Source organism: Eubalaena glacialis, chromosome 12 (assembly GCF_028564815.1).
Source record: "Eubalaena glacialis isolate mEubGla1 chromosome 12, mEubGla1.1.hap2.+ XY, whole genome shotgun sequence".
NCBI classification, from domain to species: Eukaryota; Metazoa; Chordata; class Mammalia; order Artiodactyla; family Balaenidae; genus Eubalaena; species Eubalaena glacialis.
The window spans coordinates 59,775,206-59,799,795 of record NC_083727.1 but is presented as its reverse complement, the minus strand read 5'-3'; the positions used below and the strand labels follow the sequence as shown (position 1 = coordinate 59,799,795).

The window sequence follows — 24,590 nt, the reverse complement described above, 5'->3', positions numbered from 1 at the left end:
AGGAACCGTCACCCTCATCAACAGTGGAGTTGTCAGACACTCAGCAGGAGACAGATCGCCGGGAAAAAAACATGTTTACAATAAGCATGATCCTGTGAGACTGATCACTTGAGGTAAAATCATTTTGACAGAAGTAACACAAACATGTTGCCCCTACTGAAGCAGAGATCCCTCCGAAAGTTGAGCATTATCTTTAGTCTTATTGCTGCAAAAAATTTCAGATATAATTTGTTAAAGGTAAAAATACAATCATTTGGACATCGTTGATGTTTTAATAAGCCGAATGTGATCTCTTGTTGGGGGCTAGAAGCAAATATGAGGGAACACTTCCAATTCTGAACAACTATTAAAGAGAAAAGTCCATAGATTGCTGTATTTTTTTAAGGGAGGGAGATAGTAAATACCCAAAGCATTACTCTTTTCTAGCCTCCAATTATATCACATTCCCTCTGCTATCTGTTTAGCCACTGCTGATTAACCTGACAATTCAGGAGCTAAATCCTATTGTTTTTAAAGCCATGGGGTAACTTTTTTTTTTTAATGCTAAAGAAGGTTTAAATTTTACTGATAAATAAAAGTTACTCTATTCTAGAGCTAAAAGTAAAACAGAAAAAAAAGCGGGGGGGTGGGGGGGGATGCTTGCCAATGGGTGGGGGGAAGGAGGTGAATTGGTCACATTTAGTAATACTACTTTTCATAAAATGAAATATCATCATAAATATATATTGCTCTATAGTGAATTGTTTCAAAATATTTAAAGCTGTAATTAGGGATAACAGCAATTGAAAAATATTCAAGAAGGCCATCAAGTTAATTGCTGAAATTATTTGTGTACGGAACACCAAAAGTACTGTACCAATCTTTTGCTCTAGATAACTTGTTTCCACACGGAAATACTCAAGAGTGTTGGTGCTGGCTGGACCACATTCATAAGTTGTCTTATTATTGCAATGGTCCCCTTTACTGTCTACAAATTTGACAATTAGGGGCAATAATCCTCTTGAACACTGAGACCATCTTACTGGTCTAGCCAGCAGGAGAAGCTTCAGAGAAGCTTTGGTCTGGGGGCAAGTTCCCTGCTTTGGCAAGAGCCAGAATGGTTGAGACGGTCACACTGTTAGCCCCAAAACAGTGAGTAGCTTCCTTTTACGCTATTTTTCATATTCTCTGTAACCTTCTCAAAGGCGCAAGGCCAATGTGTTTGTTGCTGGTTCCAGTTATCTTAAAGACTAAAGAATCTTAAATATCTTTAAGATATTCTTTAAAGTCAGGGAATAAAAACCTAAATTTCTGGTAAGAAATTTAAATGAGGAAAGCCTCACATCCATTTGCATTTATTCCTGGCACTAGCAAGGGTTCTGCAGGCCAGATGAGGGGTCCCACCCACCAAGGGGTCCTTTTGAGCTTTGCAGGTTGCATCCAGACCACCAGAAGCAAGTGAAGGAAGGTCAAGCCATCGACCCCGGACCTGTTAGAAATGGGTTGCCAGAGTTCAGCATTTAGACTCAAGAAATATTTGTCATTGAATGTACTTTCATCAGTCTGTGTTCATCTTAAACAGCACTACATATAAAGGAGAACAAAGGATCCTGGGTCACACGAAAGGAGCTTCGCCCTGAAAACAAAAAGGAAGAAGGGGGGGCGAGGGGGAGGAGAAAGGAGAAGAGGAAGGAAAAGAAGAAGAGGAAGAACCTGAGTTGTTCCCTATCAACAAAAGGCACCATCCTTTTATTGAAAATACACTCAACTGTTCTATGAATTAATTAATTGCTTAATTAATGCAGAAAAACCTGATTGTGTAGAACTTTTTCCTGTAAGGAAAATCCAGCGTCTTCTCTCCCACCTTAAGCCCAGGTCGGCCAGCCTACCCATGCAGAAGTGGTGGGTTTCAGGGCTGAAGGGAAGCTCCCCTGGCCCTGAACTGATTTTGCGAAATCAACTTTTGGGGTGGTCAGAAGGGAGATGACAATGACGATGACAACGAAACCCTGTCACTTTCAAAATGCCACACTTGTCAAAACAAAGATATTTTCTCAACTAATGTGAGAGGCCTTACCCTCCTCCCCTGTCACTCAGCACACTCTCCGCGGGGATAATGACGGAGACCACTTTTGCTTGCACATCCCATTCCAATTTGTCTCCTGTCTGGCTGTGATAAAAGCAAGCAAGAACAAACACTAACAACAGTGACTTTTAAAGACTCTTTAGAAGAAGGCTTCTTCACCTGCAGTCCATGAACCCCCTAAGGAATCCAAGGATAATGTCAAGATGTCTCAAAATCTCCTGAACTTACATGTAAAATTTCATATATCTGCATATACGTATTTTTCTTGGACTAGAGCATAGGACTTGAATTAGATTATCAATGGAGACAAAAAACTTAAAAACCATTACTTTCTAGTGTATGGCCCACTTTCTGGGCATACCTTTCCCATGCAGCCTTCAGGGAAGGAAATGATGGGAGCTGTGTTTCTAGAGGAAGGGGAGATTATAATGAGCTGAGACCTCTTCCTGCAGAACTGACGAAGTTGGGCCTCGCGAGGTGCATACGACTTGCGCCAGTGGAAAGGAAGGGCAGGCATTTCAGGAGAGGGCTGGCATGAGCACAGGCACAGCGCAGGCACGTGAGGCATGTCTAGGCAATGGCAAATGGACCAGCGTGGATGCACTGGACAGACCATGTGGAGGAGCCCCAGGAAACAAGGTGAAGAGGTGAGAACACCAGGCGCTAAGGAATACCTCAGCCTGGAGCAATACAGTGCCCTATTAGAGCTTTTTAGAAATATTAATCTAGTGGTGATGAGTGGAATGGATCAGGGACGTGGCTAAGCACGTAAAAGAGGTTAACACAGAAGCTTAGGTAAAAGAGAATACCCTAAAACCAGGGTGCCATGTCTGTTCTGTTCACCACTCTATATCCAGTGTGGATCCCAGGGCCAGGCACAGGGTAGGTGGCTATCAACTCACCAGTGAGTAAATATCCAGTGAGAGAGCATATGGGCATGGATTCCTTAAAAGATATAATCCGAGAATGAAGAGTCTTGGTGACTTGGATATCCTCTTGGTATCATTCACTGAGCCCAGCAGCGCCTTGCACAGAGTAGATACCGAAGAAAGATCCTTTGAATTGGCCTAGACCAGGCTGAAGAGATACAGGGGACAAGAGTGGAGAATTCCAAGCACTGTCAGAGAGAGACTAGGGACGTGCTGGTTCTATGAACATGGAGTGACCTCTTGGGGGGGTGGGTTTTAAAAAGAATCCAAGTCAAGCTGATGTAATGGGAAGAAACCTGTAAAAGGCAAGGTGAAAGACCTCCGTTCCGGGCCTGTCCTCCAAATAAATATGGCTTTCTAGAGCGAATCCACGGCCCAGCTATCCATTTCTATGAGTCTATACTTTCTCTCAAATAACCTGGGTAAGACCCCCACGGCTATAATCCTTAACGCTTCCTTTCCTTGAACCCTAGCTGTTCCACAAACACATATCCTCATACCTCAGTGCACACAGGCAGGGCTCACGTGAGGACCAGACTGCAGTTTTGATTCAAGTCCAGTTGCTCTAAGTCTGTGATCAGTCAGCTGGGTAGCATGTGGCCTTGGTAGTGTCACTATTCACAAGTCATGATGTTACAACAAGAAATGGGAACCTCTGACAACATAGTTTACTTCTGCGTAAATTTAAATCATCCTTGTATCTACTTTGGCATATGCAGGGCAAAGCGTGATGCTGCTGTTCCTTCATCCTGATGAGTGGAGACAGGGGTGGGGTGAGGCAAAGGGAAGTGGAGAGAAGGGCAGAATTTAATTTTACAGTGAGAGGTAAAAAAAAAAGAACAGGTAGCCCATGGGTCTTCTGTCCATCCAAAAGCATCTACTACCATTAAAGATCACATTTCCTTAAGTTACCTTCCAGTAAAAAAGAAATACAGAACTTGAACAAGTAAGCCAGATGACCAAAATATCCCCTAATTTCTTATTTTTCTTATAAGTAGCACCTGTTCTTCAACTTGGAGAACACTTCAAACCTGGATAGCTTTAGAATGAAGCACATAAAATTAAAGCCTTCCCAATCAAGAGTGCATCAGTCACCCACTCCACAGTGGGTTTTGTCTTGGTCATTTTGTTTCCATAACCAACTTTGGGAAAGTAAAACCTGGGTTTACTCTAGGGTTCCTAATCAAGTTACCCGTACAAAATGCTGAATACCCAGTCATGAGCTGTGAGGGAGTACCCAGGACTCCAGCAATGTCCATTCAAGCCCCTGCGGGAGGCTCCTGAAGAGAATCAATGAAGGTCTTACAACTTCACTTTGAATGTTGGCTCTCCATGGACTTGCCCTCCAAGTAACACACAATAAAAAATATCTGTCACTTCTACATACTCATAACTTAATCATTCTTGGCTTGAAGATACAGCACACTTGGTGCTATACAGGAAGAATAAACTGTAGACAAAATTTCAAACACAACTCTTTCCAGCTGAGGGTGGGGAAAGGTGAACTCAGTCCTTGTGGAGATTGGTCCACAGTTTACCTGTTCACTACATTCACATTTTCAGGCCAGGAGTTTCCCTGTCACACAGAACTACCACCAGCTGGCCTTGGAACACAGTAAGCTAGAGAGAGGAGAGGCGAACAGTCCAAATGATGCTGGAAACAAAACAGGCTTATCCATTCATACATCCTCCAACACATTCTTATTAGTCATCGAATAGTCCTCTCAAAAGATGAAGGGCTTTAATAAGATATTAACAACTGAGTTTTCTGTGGAATAAAAATGTCTAGCTTAGGGTATTTCAGCATTTCTTCCCAGTTACATATGCCCTACCCTGTTGCTTAAATGGTAAATAGCCTCAAAAACTCTCCCCCTTTACTTCTTTGTGAATCCACAGCATTTTAGGACTATTTTGTCAAAACCATATTCAAAGAGAGTCTTTTTCAAATAAAGTACGTGAACTTACCAGAAGACGCTGTCTTTTAAGAAGTTCCTCTTTAACCCCATAAGGAATAACCCTTCCCCAGTCAGTTGTGGTCAGAAGCCCAAATCCACAGCCATCACCCTAGGATCTTCAACCTATATTTCACTAGAAAATGTTCTAAGTCAACCTAAACTATGTCTTCAGAGATGGAGTGCCTCAGTCAACACAGTAACCCCAAGAGTTCAGGGGCTCTATGGGGAGGGAGAGAGAGGACGGGGAGGGGAGGAAAAGTCCTTAAGAAACATTAAGATTTCCTCAGCGTTGCCTTCCCCTCACCGGACAATGGCTGAGAACACCAGAAAAGTTGCGCTGATAAAACTGCATAGGGTCTACACTGCACAAAGTGCTCTGCTACCAGTTACAACGATCCTCTTCCTACTTCATCTTTCCAATACATCTTGCAAGGTTTGTTTTCAAAAAAGACATTACAAGTTGGCGAGCTTCTGCTTACAAAAATCAATCAAATCCTTTCCCCTTCACCACTATTAAATCCATCCTATTCCTGAGCTTTATTCCCCCCAAGTAAACCAAACGTAGGCAACTTAACACTCCAGAATCAACAAAGGACAACGTTCCAGTGTGCGTTCAGGCAACGAAAGAAAGCCTTCTCTGCAAATGTACAGTAGAATTGAAGACTGTTTGTAGCTGTTGATGATCTGTAGAAACATTTCCAAGGTTCTCTGAACAAAAGATTTCGATTCAAGCAAGATCACAAAGAGGATGATGACAGAGTCTTAACTGTGCCTTGGTGTGTGTTCCATTGGCTCCGCTTGGGCGAGTGACTGTGGCCGCTGTTGCCTGGATGTGGAATTCCTTTGCCCTCCAATCTCCACACACACGAAGCACATTAAAGAATAAAATGTGTTTATGTCACACCTCTTCCGAGAGGTTTAAAGCGCTGTATGTTACCACATGAATCCTCACAACACCCCTGTGAGGTAGGTAGGCGGGGACTATTGTTACCCCCACTTTACAGGTGAGGGAAATGAGGCACACAAGAATTAAGGGACTTGCCCAGAATCACACAGCTAGCCACTGGCAGGGCTTAGGATAAAACTCATACTGGCTAGCACCTAGCACAGTGCTTTGCACATAGTAGGTGTTCACTGAATATCTATGGATTTTATTTGACTTATATCTCAACATACAATATACACACAGGAAATACAAGCAGCCACCATAGAACATTTATCTCCTACATTCCTTCTGATGACATCTCTCTTGACTTTGAACCCTGCTGGATGAAGGATGTTCAAGAATCCATCTTGCACCTAAGCCCTCGGGTTGCAGGGGATCGATGTACACACCATCTGTGGACAACCTGCTCTTGCACCTGCTCTACCACACAATCTTAGTTTTCTAATGAAAACAAAAGTGGATTTCAGGAACCATGCTGACTTTCTTTTTTGCCTGTTTGTTTTAAATGGAGCCATCGGAATGGTTCTGTGTCTTGTTTGTACAAAAAAGAAATAAGGCTGCTCTAGTCCAGTTAGCTTGTGAGAACTGTGTCAAGCACGAAGATCTCCTCCCGGCTCGGATGGATTTCTACCCGGGAAACTGGACTGACCCCAGGGAATGGCAGCTCCAACAGAGGAGGGTCAGCAGGGCTGAATGTCACTTGCACTGTTCATGGTCTGTGTAGTCATCCAAGTCCACATCAGAATCAAAGAGCGAGTGTCCAGTGAAATCCGTGTCTGGGGTTCTGGAAAAACTGTTCTCTGCTCCCTCATCTTCAAAGGTCTCTGTCCTTGAGTAAGAGCTGAAATCCAGCAGGGGCGTATGCGTTTTGCTGTCTTCACAGCTCTCCTCGGACTCATAGACGGTGTTGTCATCATCATGGTGCCACTCAGGCCAGAATTTCCTCCTTATCCTCTCACAATACATGGCAAGATTGATCAGCTCACCTGCAGGGTGGTGAGGAAAGCGAGGGTTAGTTCTCAAAGGCAACAATCTACCAGCCGCTTGGCTTTCTGGGAAACTAGAAGGATGGGGTAGAGTAGGCATTAACCGTGTTTTTCCACAGAGGCACTGTCAAAATGTTTAGATTTTCATACACAGAAGGAGAAAGGTGAGTGGGAAAAGTTAAATTCAGTGAATGGGCTGCATGAAATTTCGGAGTGAGTCCGATGGTGGTGAGAAGTGAGGGGGTAGCTTATCCAAAATGGCAGCTAAACTACCATCATTTGGCTTTGTGAAGTATTTTATTATTCTATGTTTGCATATCAAGAGAACTAGTGCTTCGACTGGTTCATATCTAAATTAATTTATAGTCCATGAAAACACACCAACTGTTAGTTGGATTAAGTCAGCCAGAAGTGATCCTTCATTCCACATATATTTGCAGTGTCATTACCGGCTGGTCAGTATGCCAACTAGTTGAAAAAAATTAGGTTAGGATGGAAATTTTGCCCTGAATCATCCATAAAATAGGTAACTCAGAATTGTCTTTATGGATGAGCATGCCTGCAAACACATTTAGTAAAACAGAGATTTTTTTATTTTTTAAATAAAATTCAACACTGCACCCACGATTGGGTTCGTTGGGCTTGGTCGTGAGTCTACTTCTTTTTCCTGTGAATCAAAGGAACATTTTTGTTAAGTTGCTAAAATTGTCCAGGCATTCATCTGAAATATGGCACGGTATATGGCTTTCATTTCCTAATTCCAAATGAAAAATGTAGAAAGAGGGTGAGTTTTTGCTTTTGATCCACCAGATGGCAACACTCCTCATAAGTATATAATTTGTCATTGTCTCTTATAGGACTTTATTGCCCTAAGAATATTCTTTGGATGTTTATTTTTTCAAAGTTACATAAACATTCACTTATTGTGTAGGTAATCCATGTTTTATTGCAGGAAATTAGAAAATACAGATAAGCAAAAAATAAAAGAATTACCAATAATCCCATTTGCCATAATAACATTCTCATTTAAACTCTTCCTGAAATTTACATATTTATATATACATTTACATATATTTACATTTGCTATATAGCATTTACTATATATTGTTTCCTATGCTACTTTCTTCACTTAGCAACATATAATGTAAACCTTTTAATTTCACTCCATGACCACCTTGATAATTGCATAGTACTTCATTATACAGATGTACCATAGTTTCATTTTGTTTTTTCCAATCCCCTATTATAGCCATTTAGGCTGTTTCTATATTAACAGCTCTAGTGGTTATAGCCTGTAACTACTCTATTTTATTTTCTATCAGAGAAAATAATATATGCTCATTTTGGAAAATTAGAAGTCTGTATATAGAAATGGTATAAATATACATAATACATATATATATATATATATATATATATATACATAAAGAAGAAAACAAAAGCACCTATAATCTCACCAATCCAAGGTAATCACAATTAACATTTTGGTGTGATTTCTTTCAGTATTTTTTTCTATTTATTTATTGTCATTATTATCATTACCTGTCACTTCCTGTAACATTATAAGCATTTTCCCACTAAAATTTTTCAAAACTTGATTGCTGTTCTGCTTAAATACATCCGCTACAAAACATAATAAGGCAAATCCCCCTGCTTCATGGATCCTGTAAACCAGTGGATTTGTATTGGTTCCAGATCACCATTTTCAGTCTTCTCAGATCAAAATAGTTCAACTCACACTTATATGAGTCCATTCTGATTGTCCCCAACTCGAAGACTTTCTGTACACGCTCGGAAGCTAAGAAGCCAACATCATTGCTCCTTTCTGGGCAGATGCACGCAAAATTTTCCCTTATTTTCTCCCTCGGGGAAGCAGTTACGAAACGCCTCACCAGGTATTGCTGGTAACCAAGAATTAGATAAAGACGCAGAAGCAGCAGCAAGGGGCCATTGGGGGCAGGGAATATCAAAGATGAATTGTGGTCACTTCACAGCAGGCCCTGGGGACAACCCTGTTTGCTTCAATCAAGTCCATTCCCAGAAAGTAAGAATCTAGTCACAGTGTCCATGGGATCTACACAATATATGACTGTCTCTACTTCTTTTGTAGCCATTCTCTCTACAGCCTGTTTCTTTACCTTTCTTCCAGGAGAGCTGCCCCCTTCATGACTGTGTGACATTAGAACCCCTTCAGTCTGCAATAATAAAAATTAATAATAGCACACATGTATATAGGCCTTACTGTGTACCAGGCACTACTTGAAGTGCTTTATTTATTGTTGAATTATATTAACTCCCATCCCTAGTCCTGGCAACAATCCTATGAGGCAGGAACTATTAATATCTCCATCTGTAATAGGAAAACTGAAGCAACAGAGAGGTTAATTAACTTGCCTAAGGTCACGTAGCTATATAGTGGCTGAGCCAGGATTCAGACACAAGCAGTCTCCAGACTCCATTCCCTTCACCATGACTGGACTCTGCCTCTCTCCTGATGAGCTGACAGCCTGGCCTGCGAATTAATAGCTTCCCACTACCTGTTACAGAATATTTTTCTGTTATTCTTTCTGGAGTCTCAAGAATTTTGAGGAGACAGGTGTTGTCACTCAAAGATAATGGGTTGTCATGAAGAAGAGATCTCTTTATCACACAGTGAAGAAAGGGTGTGCTTTTTGATAAGCAAGGGCTGCGAGCTCACATGCCCGTCCTCATATCCTGCCCCTGATAAAAAGAGTGAAACAAAGAGTGAAAATTTACAGTTGAGTTCTCCGTTTATCTGGTTTTGCCAATCCTTGCTTGTTCCTAGATTCTCCACCAGCTGACCCACTCAATGTGCTACCAGCCAAAAAGAATGAAAAAAGTCGGCAGTAGAAACAGGCTGTGTGTAATATGTGTGTGTGTGTGTGTGTGTGTGTGTGTGAGAGAGAGAGAGAGAGAGAGAGAGATGCCCATGTTAACATAAATGCCTATACTGAAGATGTAAACTTTGTGAAATAATTTTTTTTAAACTGCAGGGTTTTTTTCAAAGTGTACTCAACAATCAGATAATGTCACCTATCAGACTGGTAAAAAAGTCTAATACCATCCAGTGTGGAGGGTCAGGCATTATACTACATGGCTAGTGGAAGTATAAATTGCTATAAGCTTTTTAGGAAAGTAATCTGATGTTATCTATTGAAATTTTAAATTCAGTTATCTGTTGGCTCAGGACTCCACTTTTAGTACTCTATTCTACTAAAATAAAATAATCAATATGTAAAGATAGATGAACATGGATGTCGAATGCAGTATTATGTCAATAAAAAAAAAGAGAAAGAAAAGAAAGATGGAAACACCTGAATGTCCATCAGTAGGGACTGATTGAATAAATTCTGGTGTATCAATTCTATAGAATATTGGGCAACTGTTAAAAAGACATAATATTCTATTAAGTGAAAAAAACAAGTTATAAAGTAATGTGTATAATGCAATTCCACTGTTTAGTTTTAAAACAATAAAAACAAACCAAAACAGCTATATACAATGTATGTAAATTTGTATATGAAAAAAAAAAAGGCACAGAAGGGTTCACTCCAAATCCTTAATATTAGTTTTCTATGGGAGTGACACTGGACATGGGTGAGGGGAAGGTAATAAATCTTTTAAAATACACCTGTTTAATTCAACTTATTGTGACAACATGTATTACCTTTTTAATTTAAAAATCCAATAAAATAAATTAGTAAAATGACTAATGAGTGATTACTGATATTCTCAGACAACTTGAGAGGATATTTATCAGAAAGCCAAATGGCCCTCTACCCCAAGGACACTCCCAGACAGAATAAAGAGCTTTTCTCTTCGAGTTTCTCAAATGGAAATATTCCCCACGGCTCTTTGAAAAAAGTGACTCCTTTTATTTTCCTATATTTCTCCAATTCCTCCCAGCACCACTGCCAGCCCCGGGTTCTTAACCAGCCGATATCCGGAAAACCTAGGGCTGGCGCTCACACACACTCTTTTGGTTTCCAGGTATTTACTCGGCACCTCCTGGCTCCACGCCTGTGGTAGGTGCTGGCTGTGTCCTTGGTTGCTCCCTATAACGCTGTGTCACACAGACAGCAAGGGCGCTGAACATTTCCTCTTCAGAAAAGTTCTTAGCAGGGCTTCCCTGGTGGCACAGTGGTTAAGAATCCGCCTGCCAATTCAGAGGATGCAGGTTTGAGCCCTGGTCCGGGAAGATCCCACATGCTGTGGAGCAACTAAGCCCGTGCGCCACAACTACTGAGCCTGCGTTCTACAGCCTGCGAGCCACAGCTACTGAGCCCGCGTGCCACAACTACTGAAGCCCACCAACCTAGCGCCCGTGCTCCACAACGAAGAGTAGCTAGCCCCCGCTCGCCACAACTAGAGAAAGCCCGCGCGCAGCAATGAAGACCCAACGCAGCCAAAAATAAATAAGTAAATAAAATTTTTAAAAAATATTTAAAAAAAAAGTTCTTAGCAAACTTGAATGCGGTAATGAGGACACCCCCCCCCCTTCCCCAGTCTCACTGAAGCTAATTCACAGATCTCAGGATACAAAGACCAGCAAAGATCATTTGAGCCAGCCCTTCCCTGAGACCCAAATTCCCCCACAACCTCTTCCTAAACACTTTGAATGGAGAACAGTAAGAGTATGGGGTGGGCATATACGTGTATGTTTTTCAAAGATATCCAGCATTTTTTCCACCTTTTAATCTATCAAATAATAAGCCAAAAAAAAAATAATCCACGTACAATAAATAACTGATGGTAAAAGAGTTGCTGAACAGTGTTTGTTTTTCTTAAAACACAGAAGGTTGTGTTCCTTACAAATTCAGAAAAGCAGTGTTAGGTTCTCTGGGTTTGGTACGGCTCTCCAGGGCAAGCAGCTGTGCGACAGAACCCGTTCCCTTTTGTGCTTTACTTTCACTTTTCTAGGCTCTCCAACTCTCCATGTCTATTTTAAAGACTGCCAAATCCACATGCAATTCTCTAATAAGGATACTCTGATCAAAATATCAAATGTGACTCCACATTAAGAGGGTTGCTAAAAAAGACAAGAAATAACAAGTGTTGGTGAGGATGTGGAGAAAAGGGAACCCTCGTGCACTGCTGGTGGGACTGTAAATTGGTGCAGCCACTATGGAAAACAGTATGGAGGTTACTCAAAAAACTAAAAATAAAATTACCATATGGTCCAGCAATTCCACCCCTGAGTATTTACTAAAGAAGACAATAACACTAATTCAAAAAGATACATGCATCCCTATGTTCACTGCAGCATAATAGCCAGGATATGGAAGCAACCAAAGTGTCCATTGATAGATGAATGGATAAAGAAGATACACACACACACACACACACACATATACATACATGGTATGGAATATTATGCAGCCATAAAAAATGAAATCTTGCCATTTGTGACAACATGGATGTAACTTGAGGGTATTATGCTAGGTGAAATAAGTCAGAGAAAGACAAATATAAGATTTCACTTATATGTGGAATCTAAAAAACAAACAAGCAGTGTATGTATAACTGACTCACTTTGCTGTACAGCAGAAACTAACACAGCATTGTAAATCAACTATACTCCAATAAAAAAAATTAATTAAAAAAATAAAGTATCCTTGCTACTAAAAAGAAAATTTTTAATTAAAAACAAACAAAAAAAGCAAAACAAAACCAGACTCACAGATACAGAGAACAGACTGGTGGTTGCCAGAGGAGAGGGGAGGTCGGGGGGTGGGGACATGAATGGGGGAGGTTGAAAGGTACAAACTTGCAGTTATAAAGAGAATAGGTCATGGGGATATAATGTACACCATGGGGAAATATAGTCAGTAATATTGTATTAACATTGTATGATGACAGTAACTAGACTTATTGTGGTGATCATTTCAAAATGGACATAGACATTGAATGTGGTACACCTGAAATTAATATAATACTGTATGTCAATTATACGTTAATAAAAAAAACTTGCTGATAATAAAACTGAGATTCGGGACTTCCCTGGTGGCACAGTGGTTAATATAGAATGTTAGTAAAAATTATTTGAAACAACCCACAAGTCCAGAAAAAGATTAATCACATAAATTACAATGTAGCCATGGGATAGGATATTATGCAACTACTAAATACACTGTTTTGAAGAATATTTAATGACAAGGGAAATGGCCATAATACATAGTTAATTAAAAACTGCAGGTTACGGACTTCGCTGGTGGCACAGTGGTAAGAATCCGCCTGCCAATGCAGGGGACACAGGTTCGAGCCCTGGTCTGGGAGGATCCCACCTGCTGCTAAACAACTAAGGCTGTGCACCACAACTACTGAGCCTGTGCTCTAGAGCCCGTGAGCCACAACTACTGAGCCTGCGTGCCACAACTACTGAAGCCCGCACACCTAGAGCCCGTACTCCACAACAAGACAAGCCTCCGCAGTGAGAAGCCCACGCACCGCAACGAAGAGCAGCCCCTGCTCACCGCAACTAGAGAAAGCCCGCGCGCAGCAATGAAGACCCAACGCAGCCAAATATAAATAAATTAATTTTTTTTTAAAAAGTGCAGGTTATAGCTATATCAACATAATGATCCCAATTTTTAAACATAAATATATACATGTATTTGATAAAAGATAAGGAAACATACCACAATATTAACAGAAATTCTCTGCGGGTGATGGGGTCACAAGTTAATTTTATTTTTTTTTAACTTTTCTATCTTTTCTAAATTTTCTCTAGTAAGGAAATGACATTTCATATCATACACAAACATATTATGTATATTTTAAGAATTGCTGAATATTCAAAGTCTGTCCTCCTACTCACCTAAATTAAGGAAAAGTTCTCACGATTCTGGATGTTTCCCGGAGTAGCCTGTGTGGCTAGATTATTTTAAATAATATCTAGGACCAAAAAGCTAATATTGATACACACACACTCACACAGATGGCAAGGACAATACTGGCTTGGCTGTTCCAAAGCTAAGGCAGAAAACTGCCAGATCCAACCCACTTCCACTCCTGGATGTGAGCCAGTTCTAAATTATCCAGACTCTTGGTTGTTTGTTTCTACTTCTCCTTTGAAGGTCTCCACCACAAAAAGAGCAAAGGCAGAGAAAGAAGTTGAGATCAAATTAGTAGTCTGCCTGCATTAGCAGCTCCGATCAGAAGGTTAGAAAGGGGCATAGAATAATGACTGAAATGAGCTTTAGAGGCTTGCTGTGGACTTGAATGATTTGTGCTCCTCCAGCCCCCATGGAGAGCTGGAAGCTACCGGCTTATTTTAAGAATCTGCATCTACGTGCCAAAGTGCCCTGCAGGTGACAGCATCAGATTCCCCCAAATGTGTGCGTATCCACATGGGACTCAAAATCAATTTTCCAAAAACACTGATCATTTCTTTAAAAAGAACACTAAATGCCTCAAGTCCCTCCAGGAAGTAATAGAGGAAAGGGCCAAGTCATAAATAAATTCACAAAAGATGCTTCATTTCTTCGAGAAGGGATTCTGTACAATCTGAGATTTCTACTGATACTGGATACCTAAATCTTTCTGACTAAATAACAGATGACCTCAATACATTTGACCCTTGAACAACATGGGGGTTAATTCGCATAGAACTTATAGTCTGTCCCCTGTATCCAAGGTTCCTACGCATTCGTGGATTCAACCGACATGGACTGTGTGATACTGTAGTCATTACTACTGAAAAATAACCACGTATAAGTGACCCATGCAGTTCAAACCTGTGTTGTTTGAGTGTCAACTGCAGTGTGTGTGTGTGTGTGCACATAGGGTGTGTGTGTGAGTGTGTATGCATAGGGTGTGTGTATGTGCTTGGGTAGACGTGTAAATGTATGTGTACAAGTGACTGTGTACAGGGCATGTGGGTATAGAAGCATATGAGTAGATGTGAGTGTGTGTGTACGCATAGGTGTGTAAAGGTGGTGTGGTAGGGAAGGAGGGAGTACGAAGAAACAGGAAGCAAGAGTAAATACAAAACACACCCCTAGATGAACGAAAAGGAATCACTATCTTTTAGACCACCATGGAAAATCTGATTAAAATAAAGGGAAACTACTTTAAGTGCTACAAACATCACCAATATGATAACATATTCAATTTAGATAACTTCCAGCACATCACAAGACAAGGAACACCTCCATGCTGATCATTTAGGAAATTAAACATAAGTCCATACTATCCCTATCCCCGCCTAGTTATCGTTCTAAAAGACCTTCAGTCAATGCCTGATCCATTCCAACCAAGTCTGGTAATGTATCTAGAGCCCCATCCCCACCAATCTGGAGAGTTACTCCTGCTGCCTTTAGCCTGGTCTGAATCTCTGGGCATACACATGAGTACACACGCACACACACACACACACACACACACACACAGCTACAGCCTTCACCAACCTCCCCACCTACCCACCCACGACTACCACACATGACTGCTCACCTGCCTCAGTTTCTTGTATGATTCTGCCTTGCTTGGTTCCATCCATCCATCCATCCATCCATCCATCCATCCATCCATCCATCCAACATTAATTAAGAGTACTCTATATGTTATTCACTGGTGATCTCATGTACACCTCCAGTCTCTCAGCTGGGGTATAAAAATCCTGATTAACTCTTGTCAATCCCCTTCCCCAAATCGAAATATGGAACCTTGATGCCCACATTCCCAGGCCCCGGGCACTTGCTTAGGTACTGTTTAAAACCAGAGACGACTCAAAATGGTTCCCATTCATCAAGACAGAGGAAGCCTCTCCCAGAGGCCCCAGCTGCCATGTATATCCCACCACCCCACTCCAACGCACACGCATGCACACACACACACACACACATACACACATGAAGATCTGGTCCCTTGACATCAATCCAGGTTGAGCTGACTTTCCCTGCCCCACTGCCAATTTTACTCCTGGCAACCACCCCCATCCCTACCCCACACATATGTGCATCCTCTAGCTCCGGTCCCACTCATCCCACTTCGACCCCTCCAGTTTAGAACTGTAATTCTCATGGGCCTTACATCAAGATCACACAACAAAGATACCATTTCTTTGGCCAAAATGCATGTACAATAATATCAATAATAACACCTCACATAGTACTAGACTTACAAAGCATTTGTTGACACTTTTCCCATTTTCCCACTATCTTGAACTTTCCAGCTCTACTACTCTCAGCGTATGATCTACAGACACCCCACTGGAATAGGAGAAGGGAGTGCTTTGAACTCAAATGACGCAGAATCATATGTACCTATACGCTCGTGTGAAATATCTGAGACCAGTTCAGACTCAAAAGGAGCATGTGAGATGGGCAGTGAGCTCATCAGCCCGACCCGACCACGGCTGCCGCAGTGCTGGATAAACCAGAAACTGGTGCGCCACCACAGTCCAAAGGAAATTAAGGAAGACCAACAAACAAGGGCACTAGGGGGAACGCAAGCCCTGTTTCAGCGACAAGTATCAAGTCCACTACGTAAGGAGCTGGAAGAAAAGCCCTGGTGTAGAACACAGCAGGATTTGTGTCAGCTTTGCTAAGAACATGGTGTGAGCAAGACGGCAGGTGAGAAGCCGGGTCTCTCCTCAGCCTCTACATATCCTGAGCACAGGAAACCAACCCTGGCCCCAGACATCACAGCCTGGCGCCTCCATAAAGCACAGCCAAGCTCAGGGGCATTGGCCTAGAATTCTCCATTGTGCTGCTCCCACCGTCCACCCCTCAGCAACTCCCAAAACCTGAAGAGCTTCGTAGGGCTTGCCTTTTATCAGTCGCTCAGGCCTCGTCCCTGGTAAGGTCCACATTGCCTGTGCCAAGTGTCCAAAGACGGTGGCGTCAAGAGTGGAAAGCTTGGGCCCCATGATGTACTTCTTATCACCTGCAGCAGAGAGAGCAGAGAGAGGTCACTGGGCCAGCCCTCACCGTCCCACTGCGTCACAACAGCGTCCAGCATGCACCCACTATACGCCCGTTTAAGTGTGCATCAAGAGCTTCGCAAAACCAAATGCACGTACCCCCTTTGACTGAAAACTAGAACCAAAAGTAAAGCAAATTAAACAATTCTGCGCTATAGCGACCCATACAACAGCAAAGCAGGGAAGTAACTGGAAACATATCAAGATAAGTGGATGAGAGAGGGGGTTCATGGAAAAAAGGACGAACTGATCACCCCCAGACCTCCAGAGGCACCTCCTTGTCTCCAACTCTAGCCATTAAAGTTTGAGGTGCTTGAGAACACCTGGAAGTTTGCTTAAACCATCTCTAGTAACCCCAGCCAAGCTCACCCAGCCTCAGCACTTACTTTATTAAATTAATTCATTTCCTCGGGAAAAACAAGAAGCCTAAGCTACTTAGGAAGTTTGGAGGCAAGGCTTTCCATGAGGTCTCCATGGTCTTGGCAAAGTTCTCACCACTGAGCACCAACAGGAAACAAACATAAAGAGAAGCTTTAAAATTGCAGACCCAGCCCTGGGATCAGGCTCCCATACAGGGATGTCTCACATTGCCGCTCCCATCTCTCCTTTTCCACCACGGCTGACCTAGCTCAGGCCTTGTCACCTGGACTTATCACATCTTACCTACTACAATTGCCCTAGGTTGTCTCCAGGCCACTGTGTTGCAGGATAAAGAGGCAGCCCAAGTGGAAACGGATCCATCCTGCTTCACATCCTGCCACCACTGTTATTCACTACGGAAAGCCTGGTCATTAACTAACCTCACAAAGCTTCAGTTTTCCCATCTGGAAAATGGGGATGATATTAAGGGTATTTCTTAGGGCTACTGTGAGGATTAAATGACATAACACATGTAAAGCACTTAGCGCCGTATCTGGTTAACTCATCAAACACCAGCACTCATGAGGAGAGACCCTCTGTTTCTCCAGTCCATTCCATATCCCACCCATACTTAAATCTCTAAGACACTCTTTTCACTGTGGCACTCCCTTTCACAAAGACCTTCAATGGTTTATGAAATGGGCTATGAAATACAGTCCAAACTCAACCTGGAATCCAAGGCTCATCGCACTCTGTTCCCACCCACGTTCCAGCTTTATCCCTCATCCTCCTTTACCCTAGCAGACCCAGAACAGCCCCCCCAGCATGCTTCATGCTTCCCACTGCCACGCCTCTGCTCATGCTGTGCCCACCCCTTTCCCTGCCCCCCAAAACCCATATGTGCCCCCCACTTCTCTCCATCTGGTAGATTCTATCCATCTTTCCACCAGAAGCCTCCTTTCAAAGCCGTCTCAGGGCAATAGAAGTTTTCAGTTCAGACAGCCCTTTTTCAAATCTCACTTTTACACATATGACCCAGTTTCAGAGAGGAGAAAACAAGTTAAAGGAGAGCTACACTGGCTTCCTGGCCCCCCAAAATGTTGATTTCCTTAAATGGCTAAAAGGAAAGAGTCTAAGGGAAATGCCAGAGTAAATTGTGAATTCTGTTGTAGACTCCAAAGACTTTGGGGGGCAAGAGGAAAAAATGTACATGAGTTTATAAAAACTTAGGAAATCTAAAAATAGAGCACTTCAGACCTTGATAAAAGGGAAAAAATACTAAATATAATCATTTGAATCCATACATCAACTAATGCATATAGCGTTCAGCCCAAATTTGCCATTTGGCTCAGAATGTTAAAACTGGAAGGATACTGAGTTAACAACAGAACCAGACTAAAAATGCTGGCACCTGGGTCTCCTGACTCCCAGCCTGATGCTCTCTGCTCTGTACAATATGCCATGAGGAGCACCACCTCAGAGATAAAGACCCTCCATGGAACAGCAAGAGGGTTGAGCTGTGAACATTTACAAAAGGATGCTTTAGTCAGGAGGGAACACAGAATATAGAAGGAAAAAAAGAACAAAAGTTTAAGGGTTTTTAAAGGAACTTGCCAAAAAAAAAAAAAAAGGATAGAATTTAGCATTCATGGTAGATACACAATTATATGTATATATACACACAAGACAGTTATAAATTTAAACAATATAAAAATACCCTCTGTTACTAAGAAATCCTCAGAGTACCCAATGGCAGGAAACTTTTTTTTTAAGCTTTTTTAGTTAAATTTTTTAGTTAATTAATTTTAGACTTATAGAAAAGTTGCAAAAATAGCAGAGTTTCTGTATACCCTTCAACCAGCTTCTGCTAAGATTAACATCTTAGGTAACCACAGTACGTTTAACAAAACTAAAGAATTAACATCAATATAAAACAATTAACTGCACTATAGGCTTCATTCAAATTTTATTAGTTTTTCAACTAGTATCCTTTTCTGTTCCAGGATCCCAGCTAGGATCCCACACTGCATTTAGTTATCAGGTTGCCTTAGTCTCCTCCAATCTCCTCAGTCTTGCCTTGTCTTTCATAGCCTTGACACTTAAAGAATACTGGTCAGTTATTCTGTAAAATGTTCATCAACTTGGGTTTGTCTAAGGTGGTTAATAATTAGAGTAGTCATGCATTTTTATGAACCCTTCTGTGATGGTTATTTTATGTGTCAACCTGACTGGACTATGGGTGCTAAGTTATGTGGTCAAACATTATTCTGGGTGTTTCTATGAGGGTGTTTTGGATGAGATTAACATTTAAGTGGTAGAGTGAGTAAAGCAGAATGCTCTCCCTAATGTGGGTGGGCCTCCTCCAATTAGATGAAGGCCTTACTCGACAATAGGGCTGACTCTCCCTGGAGTAAAAGAGAATTCCTCCTGCCTGACTGCCTCTGAACTGGGACATGGGCTTTTTCCTGCCTTCAGACTTAAATGGAAACATTGGCTCTTCCTTGGTCTTGAGCCAGTTCATACTGGAACGACACCATCAGCCCTCCCAGGTCTCCACCCTGCCAACCCACCCTGCAGATCTTGGGACTTGTCAGCCTCCATAGTTGTATGAGTCAATATAACTTTATTATATAAGAGAAATAGACATGGATAGATCTAGATATCTATATCTAAACTCCTATTGGCTTGTTTCTCTGGAGAACCCTAATACCCCTTCTCGGGGCATCATGTCAGGGGGTCCACAATGTCCATATGTCCATATCACTGGGGATGTTAACCTTGACCATGCGGTGAAGGTGGTGTCTATAAGGTTTCTTCACTGTAATGTTACTATTTTTCCTTTTGCAATTAATAGCCTTGGGAGAGAAACTTTGAGACCGTATAAATATCCTGTTTCTCCTCAAACTTTGGCCCACTAATTTCAGCATCCCTCAGTAGATGTCATCTGAAACAATTATTACTGTGGTGTTTGCCTATCAGGATTTTCTATTTCTCTCAATCCTTCTACATGTATTGATCCAAATACTACTGTTCCCTTCATCCCCCATTTACTGACGTATTCCATTATTTATTTAAGTGTGCACTTGTCGATATTTATTTTATTCTATGGCCTATAATCCAGTACTCTCATTATTCTTTTTGCTCTTCAAATTGTTCCAGATTTGGCCTTTTGAGCTTGGCAGGAAGTATTTTTAAGAGGGAGACTGAATTTAGATTAGACTCTGCTTAGAGATGAAGAGGACAAGCCAAAGTCTCAAGTCTGCAGCACCCCCAGGCTTCACCAAGTGAGCCCATTTTTCATTAGTGGAGGGTGTTAGCAAAAACAAAACACTAAGGGCACTTCTGAAGGGCACTGAAGGAGCAGGCTTGGGTGACGAGGCAACTCAAGCCTCATTTTCAGTAGGTAAACCACCCCACCAGTTTCTGTAGAGATGGACAGAAGGAGCTGAGGGATATCTGAGCACCTGTAGCTCCCTGCCAGCCCCCAGATTTGGTGTGTGGACCATGAACCACTGGTGAGAGAAAATAAGGATTGAAAATATCAGAAACATTGGGAGGTGAGGGACCCAGGGTACATGGGACTCCCTAAGGGATGGTCCACCAGAGGCCAGGTTCCAAAACCACAGAAGCCTTTCTGAGGATGCTCAGCCCTCCTGACTGTGAGGGTGAGCCCACATCCCAACAGTGGCAGGGTGACTTCAGGTGGCCAGGGTGATTTCACAGACCTCTCTGGCTGGGTGTTCAAGCAGCCACCAGGGAGCAGAGACCAGTGAGGAAATGCAAGGATGGCAACCAAGCAGCCAGAGGGAGGGGCCACATGGACCTGAGGAGAGCCCATGGCAGGGGGGCAGGGGTTGGCTCCCCTGAGGGCTGGAGAATGATAGCTGGTCCTGGGTGTTTCTAGAATCTGATCCTACCTCTCCTGGGTGGTTTGAGCAGCTCTTCTCTGTGAGGAAGATCATGCTGTAGATGGAGGAACCACTGAAGCACCCAAGGATGACCAAAAATTGAGTGGGGAGCACTAAGTCATGAATAACAAGAATGTTCTAGGGCCCTGAAGGATATCTGCTCTTTGTACGCCAGACTTGAGCTCGCTGTGATCGGACTTTATCATAGATCATTGGTCAAGACCTTAAGTGGCCCCATGAACTCAAGGCTGCTTATTCTGACCTCCAAGCCTGACCTCTGGCCCTTCCCACATGGCCTTCCACTTCTGTCACAGGCAGCAACACAGGGCTGACCAGGAGACAGCAGGATGCAACAAAGATGAGAACATGTGGAAGAAGACTGCACATGTCAGCTAGGTCCCTCACCCCCATTACCTGCCCCCACCCCATTAGAACTGACTGAGGTGGTAGCTGAGTGAGGGGAGGGCACATATGGAGGGCAAAGCCACACAGTTGTCCAGGGAGAACTAAATCAACACGGAGGCTGAGAAGAGTGGCCGGAATCCAATCCTGAAGACTCAGACCAAACTGAGAGAACAAGGAAGCTGCAGAGTTGAAGCAAGATGGCTTAGTGAGCAAGGAAACCGAGGGATGAGGACAGGACAAATAGAGAGCAACATGGATCTTAAAAGTCCCACCAGAGGGAGGGACCACAAAACAGCGCAAATGAGGAAGCACTCCTGGTCTAGGCTGTTTGCCTGCTGCCTGCCTCTCAGCCTCTTCCTTGGGGAGGATGCATGAGAGCTGCCAGCAGATAGGTCTCTCCAGGCCCTGGCAGGACAAGTCAAGGTCTACCTCATGTGAATGCTCTACTTCAGTCAAATATGCCGGGAGCTCATCCCATCACCATCCTTCATCCCATCCTTCCTGTCTCAAACAACCTCCACTTGTCTAACCCAACCCTTCCCTTATGACTCAGATCAAGTTCTCCCTCCTCCACTCCAGGAAGGCTACCTGCACTGTCCAGTCCACTAGCACCTCTCATTGCCCACTCCCCTGCCAAACCCCAGAGGGACAACTGCTTAGAGCAGGGCTGCTCAAAGGATAGCCTGATGCCAGCATCAGCATCACAAACGCTCAGGTCCCATCTACTGAATCAGAATGACTGGGGGTGAGACTGGGAGAGAATCTGTGTTTCAACAAGCTTCCAGGTCAGTGTTTCTTAAACTTTAGAGGCATAAAAATTCCCTGGAGAGCCTGCAGTTCTTAGACCACACTTTGAATAGTGTTGTTCCAGATGATTCTTATGCACGCTAAAGTTTGAGAAGCACTGGTCTAGACTGGAGTAGATCAGTGGTCTTAAACTCGAGCATGCATCATCATCACCTAGAGGGCTTTTTAAAAATATTGATTTATCCCCCACGCATCCCCAGGCCAGGAGTTTCTGTTTCAGTAGGTATGGAGTGGCACCCAAGAATCTGCCTTTCTAACAAGATCTCAGGTAATGCTGATGCTGCTGGTCGAGGGACGACACTTTAAGAGCCACTGGTCTAGATCACTCATTAGGTAATTCACACGTCATCTCACAGTCTTATTTATGTGTGTGTCCTATCTCCTTGAGGGCAGGTAACCCTCTGTTTTACTTTTCTGTCCATCTGGTACCTATCACAGTAGAAATCATCAATTAAGGTGTTGATAGCCATAAGTATGTTTGATCTGTCTTTCCTTAGATTAGAGAACTATTATAAGGATTGAAAAACGTAATAATGTGAAAGTATTTTGCAAACTAGAAGGTGCTATTCTAACATAAGGAATTATTTTACACTCATCGACAATAATAGAACAAGTACTACAGCTGTGGGCGGAACAGTCTAACCTCCCACGCAGTGTAGAAATCCCTTCTCCCATTTCCCTACCAGGGAGTCCCCAACGGCAGCCCCTGGGGGACTTCTCCCTCATTTCCTGGGCAAGGCAGGCAATTCTCTGGTTAGATAGTTCCTTACATTGAGACAAAATATGTCCCCTTGGTACATCTACCATTGATCCCAGTTCTTTCCTCTGGAATCACACAAAGAATTTACGGCCATATTTATTTTGCACAACACCCTAGGAAAGTAAGTCTCCACTAACATACTTCTAAGTAAAAACCGATGACTTGTGTTCACGTATATCACTATGCGATAGTGGGTACAATGTTTGTTTCAGAGCACTGGAAGTAGCTATAGAAATGAACCTCTGAATTATATCCACTTATTCCCTTACTAATTCTGCTCCCAGCTTTTACTGGCCACTATCAGCTCCATCCCTGCCATTTAGCTAAATTTCCAAATGCTATAAGTGGCAGAAGAGGAAAGACTGGCTGTGGGGAGAATATCATTCTAGAGAGAAATTAAAGATGAATAGTCAAAAGACTTTCAAGCACTCATTTTTCTATTAATCTAAGAATTAAGAGTAATTACGTGTTTCACCTACTTAGTGTTCCCTATACTTGAGCACTGATGGGATTTATAAGCAGATAATTCCAGTGAAGTCAATGTTGATATCATTCCTATTTCTAATTGTCCCTCTCTCAACCTTTAATTAACTGGGACTTTAAGAACAATTGAGAGACAAAGACTTTGAGTACTTTCCCCAGGGATAGCACAGGTCACAGTAATCTTACCAGCCAACCTTCAAAGAACACATCCTTGAAGCTCTTTTTCCTGCACGTGACTCCCAGAGGGCAAAGCTGAAGGAAATCTATGTTCTAGTCTCTCTTACACTCTTGGTCAGACCTCTCTTTGTCAGAAATCATGTGACAGGCCACCTCCTTTAAAGAGCTCTTGTTCATATTCCCAGCATACTCTAAAATCACTGAATACGTGATTCTTTCAACTATGAGGGAGGTGGTGTTATCTTATATATGAGGTTATTAATGGTCCTTAGGAGTAAATATCAGAATTAAAACCATTAACTTTGACAACTTTCTGACATTTACTAGTTGCACCAACTGGCTCACACTCTGGGAAAAAATAAAGGTGGGTGGGGGGATACCAGAAGAAGCCCCTAAATTTAATCCCTCCTCAGATTTCATTCTGGAAGGCAACTAGATACTCCTCCAATCTTCTACAAAATTCTCTAGAAGAACATACAAGAAAATTTTTTCCAGAGAGTATGAACTATCTTGACCCCTTCCCCAATGACCACCAATACCAATCATCTCGCCTCTTCCTCCCAATCTTCTCTTTGTTGATGTCCCAGCTCTTAAAATTCCCTATGGATGAGACAAGGATGAACATACATTCCCCACTATAAGGATGGGATTGTACTTGCTCTTCTGTACTTCAGTCCTCCTATTAATGTTTCTGAGCACCTTCTGAACTCCATGCACTCAAAGTATTCATGCACATATACTATAATTTTAGGAAATTTGGATAAAGGATTTGTACCAGTTGTGGAAAAATTTCACACACAGGAAATCCAGTTTAGGAAAATATTTCTCAGGAGGAGGCAAATGCCTGCTCAGACTCACTTATTATT

General features: G+C 42.4%; 1 protein-coding gene across 5 annotated transcripts in view; it reads right to left on the bottom strand.

Moving 5' to 3' along the window:
• Positions 1 to 305: 305 nt before the first annotated feature.
• FAXC (failed axon connections homolog, metaxin like GST domain containing) overlaps positions 306 to 24,590 on the bottom strand; it is an 85,142-nt gene continuing 60,857 nt past the window's right edge. For all 5 annotated transcript variants that reach the window (XM_061207324.1, XM_061207325.1, XM_061207323.1 and 2 more), the window contains 2 exons: positions 16,671 to 16,787; positions 306 to 6,881 (listed from right to left, as the gene is read on the bottom strand). In XM_061207324.1, the coding sequence (XP_061063307.1) occupies positions 6,592 to 6,881; positions 16,671 to 16,787 (407 nt within the window). In that variant the 3' untranslated portion in view covers positions 306 to 6,591. The remainder of the gene's footprint in view (positions 6,882 to 16,670; positions 16,788 to 24,590) is intronic.